Source organism: Lygodium microphyllum, chromosome 29 (assembly GCF_053477565.2).
Source record: "Lygodium microphyllum isolate KBCC chromosome 29, Lygodium_microphyllum_v1.1.10, whole genome shotgun sequence".
Classification (NCBI taxonomy): Eukaryota; Viridiplantae; Streptophyta; class Polypodiopsida; order Schizaeales; family Lygodiaceae; genus Lygodium; species Lygodium microphyllum.
Window position 1 is genome coordinate 6,834,747 of NC_141163.1, and position 9,123 is coordinate 6,843,869.

Here is a 9,123-nt window from a genome sequence, read left to right on the forward strand (position 1 = left end):
TGAAGGGTCCAAGACCTCTGAAATTCATTTTTTTCTTATGCCCCTTAACTGAGTAGAGGAGCACTAAGTCACCCTGTTCGAACTCGTGCTGCTTGATGTGTTGGTTAAACTAGGCTTTCTCACAGATCAGTGCATGGGTGGCTAGAAGACAAGTCTCCGAGAGGCGTTCGAGTTCAACTAGGCGTTGTTTCCATGCCTCCTTCCCTTCCCACCATTCTTGAAGTACTATTCTCAGGCTAGGAATAAAGAATTCTAATGGTAGAATCGCTTCTATTCCATATGTCAGCCTAAAGGGGGTTTGACCAACAGCCGTTTTATAAGCTGCGCGGTAAGCCTGCCAATCAGCTTGTTGTCCCAGTCACTGTGTGAAGCAGAGACAACCTTGGTTAGGACATTGACAAGAATCTTATTCGTAGATTCGGCCTGGCCGTTTCCCTGAGGGTAGTATGGCGAGGATTTGCGATGGATGATAAGGAAGGTGGACAGGAGATGTGCGATCACTTCATTGATGAAGTATGTGCCTTGGTCACTGACCAGTTCGATGGGGCAGCCGAATTGTGAGATCACTTGCTCCCACAAGAACTTAGCAGTCGTTCTAGCGTCATTTTTTCGCGTTGCTCTCACTTCTGCCCATTTGGTGAGGTAGTCCGTGGCTACAATGATATACTTGGCCTGCTAATACTGTGCCGCAGGACTAATGGGTCCAATGAAGTCAATTTCCCATTTTTCGAAGGGTTGTTGAGCAATAACTGGGGTTAATTCCATTTGATCCTTGCAAATTGGAACCTTCGTCCGCTGGCACTCGTCGTATCCCTGCTAAAGTGTCCCCTAGCAATGCCGTTATGTGCCTCTGAGAGCACATCGTGTATCTCATGCTTGCAAACACATCTACGCAGCAATCCATCTTGCCCCAGCCTATAGAGTTGGCCTGCAATCAGCCGATAGGATTGGATCTTAAGGATTAAATGCCTAAGTCGAGCTTTTTCTATTGGTTGGTCTGACAGTCCGTGCTCAAGCACTTGGACTATGTCATCTGCCCAATATGGCGTTAGATCAGACCTCTCTTGCTGGAAAGGTTAAATAGATGGGCATCGGGTAATCCATCAACAACACCTTGTCCAACAGCTTCTCCAATGGGAAAGCGTGACATGTGATTAGCCATGTAATGTTATTTTCCCTTCCGTACCACCACGGAGAAGTCGAACTCTAAAAGCAGAAGGAGCCATCGAGCTATGCGTCCTGTAGCGCAAGGTTTGTTTACTAGATAGAGCAAAGCTTGATGGTCCACGAAGAAGGTAAAGGGCGTAGCCAAAAGATAATGCTGGAATTTCTTCACAGCGAATACCATGGCTAATCTCTCTCTTTCTATTGTCAAGTAGTTCATTTTCGTCTCAGTGAGTTGTCTGCTAGCAAAGCTCATTGGATAGTCTAAATTGTGCTCGCCAGGTTGGCACAACACTGCCCCCACGTCAAACTTAGAAGCATCGATATGCACGTGGAAAGTAATGGTCCAATCTGGGGCTCGTAGGATTGGTGCTGTGGTTAGAGTCTTCTTCAACTCTTCGTATGCCCCTTGGCATGCTTTGGTCCATTCGAAGACAATAAGCAGCTTGTACAAGGGTCTGGTGATCGACGCATAATTCAGTACAAACCGCCGATAGTATCCAGTATGGCCTAGGAAGCATTGAACTCCCTTGTAGTTGTTTGGGGGTGGAAGGCCAACAATAACCCTGACCTTCGAGAAATCAGTGGCAATGCCGTTCTTTGATACCACATGCCCTAGGATGCATCCATGCTTCACCCAAAACTAGCACTTTAAGGGGTTCAAGGAGAGACGATATAAGCGACACTGCTCGAAGATTGCTCGGAGTTTGTCTAGATATTCGATCTAGGTCGAGTGGACACAGAGGTCGTCGACAAAGACTTCTAACTCCTTGCGAAGCATGTCCTTAAAGATGGTGCACATGAGGCGTTGGAAAGTGGCAGGGGCATTAGTCAACCCGAAGGGCATGACTATGTAAGCAAAGACGGCCCACTCAGTGGTGAAGGCCGTCCGCAGGATGTACTTGCATCTGGTTGTACCCTGAGAAGCCATCCAGAAAACTGTAGGCTTCCTTGCTTGCCACTCTCTCAAGCATATGCTCGGTGTACGGCAACGGATAGTTGTCCCTCTTGGTAGCAGCGTTCACCTTCTTGTAATTGATGCACACTCGGATTTTTCCATTCTTCTTCATCACGATGACTATGGGCGATACCCAATCTGTGTGCTCAATTTCATAAATGAATCCCGCTCTCATCAACTTATCAATCTCTTCTTTGACAACATGAGCGTGCTTTGGATTCATAGGGTACGGTCGCTGCTTGACCAGCGTTGCGTCTGGCGTCATGGGTATGTTGTGAGTCACGACACTCAGATCTACCCCCTTAAGCTCTTCTAAGGACCAGGCGAACACGTCTATATACTCTCGCAAGAGAGCGACAAGACTCGTTTCTTCTTCATCAGTCAAGTCATCGGCAATGAAGACTGGTTAGGGTGTTTCCCCTTTCTGGACTAGGTCCACCTCCTTGACCTTGGTTGGTCCCTCAATTGGTTCGCTTGTCTGCGCTTGACATTTGGCACCTAACAGGACTACTACCCTATCCTCTTTTTTGAATTTTGTAAATCGTTTAGGGAGGTCCTGCGATTTTCGTTGTTCTTCCGTTCGTATATCCCTGGGTTGTTTTGCCTTTTCCTGCCTTAATCGTCTGCGCCTCAGGTGGATAGGTAGGTCCCCCTTGGTGCGTTTGGTTGTGGGTGGCCTAGGGATTTCTGGATCACTATCTGAACTAACCTCCGATTCAGAGTCGAACCCTCCGTCTTCGCTAGAAGAGGTGGTCTCCCTTGATGGACGCAGTTCAGATGGCGATTTAGTCCTAAGTACTGATGTCGTTCCTGACTGGGCTAGGCCTGCTTGCTCAAGGTCTATGGCTTCTACGTGTTCCAACCAGGCACGATTACACTCCATGTGCATGACTCCTTGCTCCATCCTGAAGATACTCTTTTTTTGCGGCTTGGAATCTGCTCGCATTTGCTCTATTTCTTGTCCTTCAGTGTCGTATTCCACGGTATCTACCTCACCCTTACTTTCATCACTGAAGGATTGGCAGTCTTCGTATTCGTCGTTAGAATCCTCTTTATCAGACTGCTCGTCGTCTCCTAGGGCTTGGTATATCTCTTGCCATTGGTCAGGAACTAGGGCCCAGTTATACATGAGGTTTAAGTCATGCACTCTGGTCCATTGCCACTTGGATTCATCTAAGAGATCCTGGAGTGGTTTGAAATTTGTAGCTAGATTGCCAGCTAGCTTGTCCATTAGGTGTTCCAGTATCTCCTGGAGTTCCCTTTTGTTGGTTGGGACTTGGAAGTTGACGGGCTTCGGTTTCCCACGAAGGCTTCTTGCCATCATGCAGACTGGTACGGAGGGTGTGTTGTTAGCCTTGCCGATTGTTTTGATGGCTTGCTCATATGTCTCGTGATCAGAGAACAGCAGGTCGATTGTAGCAAAGACGCTCGACTACGATCTAATGGTATAATAAAGTGTTAGCTTTGTGCACTCATGTTCAAAGACATAGAATATAAAAGCGCGAGCATATAGTGATATGTTAAAGAAATAAAACTTACATATCTTTTGGCGTACACACACTGAATAATTTTGTATAATTCTGGAAAACGTTTCCTGTGAACATTGGGTGGTACCGGCAGTGTGTTGCACACTCACAGAAGAGCCTTTGCCCGCAACTCCCGCTGGCCATGTGCACAGCTGATGATGCGATTGGGGGCATGCTATCGAGGGGGTCGCTCATGGCCGACACCAGGATAGGCTATGCCAAATTCCAAAGCCTTAACAACAGCAGTAGCACCCGCAGCATCATCATCAACATCAGCATCGGCATCGGCATCAGTCAGAGCATGCTGGTCTTCTTATCGCCTGTCGCACGGCCCCGAGAAGCAGACCCGGCTATGGCAGGACCTCTTCTCCCACCCCTGGAACTGGTGGGACAACAGGCCTACCAAGAAGAGCCCTGCTCACCCGGACTTCAGACACAAGACATGCGGAGACGTCCTCTGTTTAAACCATGCGTGCACGCCTGGTTGGGTGGGTTCTCGCCTACCCTCATTCGACCGGGAGAATGCGCAGAGCCTCGCCTTCTGTGAGGATATTCAAGCGCTCTGTGACACCGGGCAGCTCGATGTTGCCCTCGACCTGCTGCGCTCCTGCAGGGGCCGCGCCCTCTTGAACAATGCCCAGGCCTATGTCTCCTTCCTGAAGGCATGCAGCCGATTGAAAGCCTTGTCCCACATCAAGCAGGTCTGCGATCTCGTCTTGCAGCAGAATTTGGTGCCCTCAGGATTGGTCGGCGATCACATGGTTGCGGCCCTGTCAAAATGTGGCGCCTTTGATGAAGCTTACGTCGTCTTGCTCTCGTTGCCACATCGTTCCGTGTATTCCTGGACAGCCTTGATCTCAGGCTTTGTTGCATGTGGAAAGGGCTATGAAGCGTTGCCCTTGCATCAGCAGATGCGAGATGATGGCTTTGAGCCAGATATATGCGCTTATGTCAACCTTCTTAAAGCTTGTACTCTCTTATCTAATCTCAAAGAAGCCGAATTGCTACATGCTGAAGTTGAGAGGAAAGGCCTATCTTCTGATGTATTCATCGGTAGCACACTTATCTCTTTGTATGGCAAGTGTAGAAGATTATTGGAAGCAGAGAATATGTTCAAAAGATTGTATGAGCGGAATGTAGTGTCATGGAGTGCAATGCTTTCAGCATATGTTGGGCAGAGCCTACCTGAAAAGGCTTTACAACTTTACAGACAAATGCAAGAGGAAGGAGTTAGTCCCAACCAGCAGAGCCTTGTGATGGCCCTTCAAGCTTGCAACATTCTTTTGGAGACAGAATGTCTCATAATTGAACAAGAAAGTCCTTTCAGAATGGTGTGTCTGAATTTTGGCCAGGCATTGCATGCTGATGCTCGAAAGAAAGGCCTTGGTTCAGATGTTTTTGTTGGATGTGCAGTTCTGGTCCTCTATGGAAGGTGTGGGAGCATAATGCAAGTGGAGCATGTTTTTGATGAGTTGCCAGAGCGTGATATTGCCTTGTGGAATGCAATGTTTTCAGCATATGTAGAACAAGGTCAGGGAGAGAAGGTTCTGCAACTCTACCAGCAAATGCATGTAGAAGGGGTCATGCCAAATCCACAGACATTTGTGATTGCATTTCAGGCCTGCAGTGCTCTTCCAATTGACAAGAGAGTTCGGACTGAAGCGATGCCCTTAACAGTGGGGAAAGCTTTACATGTAGATGCTATGAGGAAAGGTTACACTACCAATACTTTTGTTCGTCATAGCATTGTGAGCACGTATGGGAAATGGGGAAGTCTTGCAGAAGCAGAGGCTACTTTCAAAGAGTTGCATCACCATGATACAGTGTCTTGGAACGCAATGCTTTTAGCCTGTGTAGATCATAACAAAGTAGAAAAGGCCTTGCAGTTTTACAAGCAAATGGAGGTTGAAGGTGTGTCCCCTAACCAGCAGACATTTGTGATTGCTTTTCAAGCATGCGGAATGCATGCAATGAAGGAAGAAGCCATGGCTGACGAGATGACTCTGTGCAGAGCAAATTCTCTGGATATTGGTCGTATATTACATTCTGATGCTGAAATAAAAGGCCTCCTTTTGGATGCTTGCATCAGGAATACGTTGTTAAGTATGTATGGCAAGTGTGGAAGCCTACCAGAAGCAGAACATGTGTTTGTAGAGTGGACTGGTCGTGATGAGGTGTCATGGACAGCATTGCTCTCAGCATATGTTGAGCAGGGTAAATGTAACAATGCTTTAAAATTGTACAGGCAAATGCAAGAGGAAGGGGTTTGGCCAGTTCAGCTGGAGTTAATGATTGTTCCTACTCTTCAAGCATGTGGCCTCCTTGTGGAGTCAGATGAAGCCCCTATTTATGGGACACAATCAAGCCAAATTATGGCTTTAGGAATTGGTGAGGGATTGCATGCTGATGCTTTAAGAAAGGGTCTTACACTAGGTGGGTTTACTGGTAGTGCTCTTGTCAGTATGTATGGCAAGTGTGGAGACGTTCTGAAAGCAGAATATGCTTTTGATGGGTTAAGTGAGTGTGATATTGTGTCCTGGAGTGTGATGATGTCAGCTTATGTGGATCAGGGTCAGGGAGAAAATGCTTTACAGTTCTACAAGCAGATGCAGGTTCATGATATCTGTCCAGATCAGCAGACTGTCATCATGGCTCTTCAAGCTTGTTGCTCAATGGTAAGGAAAGATGAGGTGGTGGTGGAGAATCTGCCACAGACCTATATAGTTCCTTTGGAAATTGGCAGAGCGCTACATGTTGATGCACAAAGAATGGGATTCATGTCAGACTTATTTGTTTCTAATGCTGTTATGACTATGTATGGTAGGTGTGGCAGTATCCTGGAAGCAGAGACGGTGTTTGCAGGTTTGATGAACTGTGATGTTGTGTCTCGGCATGTCATGCTCTCAGCATATGTGGAGCAGGGAGAAGGAGAGAAGGCACTAGATTTATTTAGACAGATGAAAGAGGAAGGTGTGCCTCTCAATGATGTTACGATAACATGTGCTTTGGAAGCCTGCAGGACAGTAGGAAATGTGGAGACATGCAAGCAACTTCACTTCGGTATCATTGCTGCTGGATATGATATGCTTCCTGCCATGCGAAGAATTCTCATTAGCACTTATGGCTGCTGTGCATGTATGGCAGATGCTCGTGCAGTGTTTGATGTATTGCCTGATCGGGATGTTATGTCTTGGACTGCATGCATCACTGGTTACACACGAGAAGGAAATAGTGTTGCAGGTCTGCAGATGTTTAAGGAAATGCAACAAGCAAATATCATACCTAATGAAAAGACATTTCTTGCCCTTCTCTCTGCTTGCAGTCGTTCTTGCCTTGTTGACAAAGGTGTTGAACTGTTTGAGCTAATGAGTAAAGCTTATGCTATAAGTCCCAACCTGAAGCATTATGCTACTATCATAGACCTCCTAGGACATGCAGGTGAGTTCAAGAGAATAGAAAGCATTCTATCGGAAATGCCAATGCAGGCTAACTGGGCAATCTGGATGTGTGTTCTTGGTGCATGCTGCACGTTTGGCAACTTGGAGCTGGGTAAGCAGGCATTTGACAATGCCATAAGGCTTAATCCTAAGGAGGCTGCTGCTTATGTGATGATGTCAAGCATCTATAGGGATGCTGGTCTTCAACATTTAGCACTTGAGATGGAAATCCTGAGAGTGAAAGAATGCAGGTTGAGACAGGTCAATGACAGCTCGGTTGAATGCAAGCAGGGATCCTATTTGTCAGAAGTGTACAGCAGGTGACAATTAACATAGCAAGAGAAGCTATGATTGTGAAAGCTAGGACAGAAAAATAGGCATGGAGAATTTCCCATAGCATTGTTAAATGTATCAAATACGTTACAGGTCATGATAAAAATGGAAAACACCAGGAGGGGTGTTTTACCTTTATGTCCCATTGAACAAGCCATAGAAGGGACTAATCCCCTTCATTCGATTAATAAAAGATCAATTTCAACAGCAGAGCCAAGGCATGAAATGGATTCAACTAATAAAAACCAATCTCAACAGCGGAGCCATTGTGTTTGAAGTGCAACCCCTCAGCAAGGAGATAGGAAAAGGAAGTAAGGAAGGATAAAATGCCACTCTGGGACCCATAGCAGCTGGTGTCACCTCAGTAAATCCTGCACTTCCTGCTGAGATTGGGAACCATTCTGCAGTCTGTCTAATCCCTGCCAGAGAGTGTGAATGTTATCCTAACCAGATAGAGGCTAGAACAGATCAGTAGTGGACTGCTTTCTCTGAGAGCCCGCTTGCATCTGGTACTCCAAATCTGCCAGGTGACAAATTATGAGTCCCGTCAGGTCTCAATATTGGCATCTTACTCAGAGCAGCCACCTCAGGAATAGAAAGATATAATGGAATCAACTCTCCCCTACTTCAATAGACCTAGAGGAGAAGAGAGACCAAGGCAGTAGAACCTTGAGAAAGTTGACCAGAGTCTAATAGCTCAAAGTGGCTTCAGTTCTGGTCACAGTATCATTATGAACTTTGCTGAAGGGAAGTGCACTCAATGGGAAGGCTGTCAAGGCATGGATAGACAAGAATGATGATTGACAAGAATTCGATGAAAAAAGTAAGGGGGAATCCTTGCCCTCCACCAGTCTAGCTCATAGCATAATCATAGGTGCATTATGTGTGTCATTCTTCATCCATGGAAATTAGAACACACAAATTTGTGACGGAATGCAAAGTATCTAGGCTTCCCATTAACCAAAACAAATATCTTGCCAAGTGGTGGCATGGTACATTGCTGCTGATGCTGCTGAAAAATCCATGTGATTAAAAAATGGCCTCCTGATGTGTGACATTGAGGAACTTCATGAAATAAATGGTCACAGGCTGGTAACTAGCAAGTTTTGAATCCCTGGCATCCTAATATAGTACTCCTCTCTCTTCCTTCCAGCCACTTCACCAAACTTCTCTGTCATGTCATTAGTGACCACAGATAACAAGGTGTTACATTATGGCACCCCTTTTTTATGTTGGATCCTCTACTTCAGATCAAGGGAGATTAGCTTTTAATTCTGTGAAGAAATTTTGAGGGGCTTTGGACTGAGTATCAAAGTGCTTATATCATCATTCTATCTATGCATATTTGATGGATGGATTATGTGATATGGTTGGCTAGACATTCAGCTTATGCATAGGATGAATGTTAAACATGCGATGCAGAGGTACACCTATTATATGTGTTATACCTTCAGTTGCAAAAAGGACTTGAGATCGTGATCTTGAGGAACCTATATCATTCACTTCCCAAACTTTTACCAAATGTTCTTTTGACAGGATCAAATCCCTTGGATAGAAAAGCTTAGACAATTGAAATTACGATGAAAATCCTGAGCACTATTGTTAGTCCCAAAAGGTTGAGTATTTTCTTTACATGGTATTAGAGCTAGGTTCACTTTGAAGATACCTAAGCCTTGACCTAAACAAAGTCTATCACAGAAGGTGA

General features: G+C 45.7%; 1 protein-coding gene across 1 annotated transcript; it reads left to right on the forward strand.

Moving 5' to 3' along the window:
- The first annotated feature begins 3,863 nt into the window (after positions 1-3,863).
- LOC148010336 (pentatricopeptide repeat-containing protein At2g03380, mitochondrial-like) lies at positions 3,864-7,409 on the forward strand. Its single transcript, XM_087671059.1, has one exon. It carries the CDS (start codon positions 3,864-3,866, stop codon positions 7,407-7,409), a length of 3,546 nt encoding a protein of 1,181 aa, XP_087527185.1.
- The last annotated feature ends 1,714 nt before the right edge of the window (positions 7,410-9,123 follow it).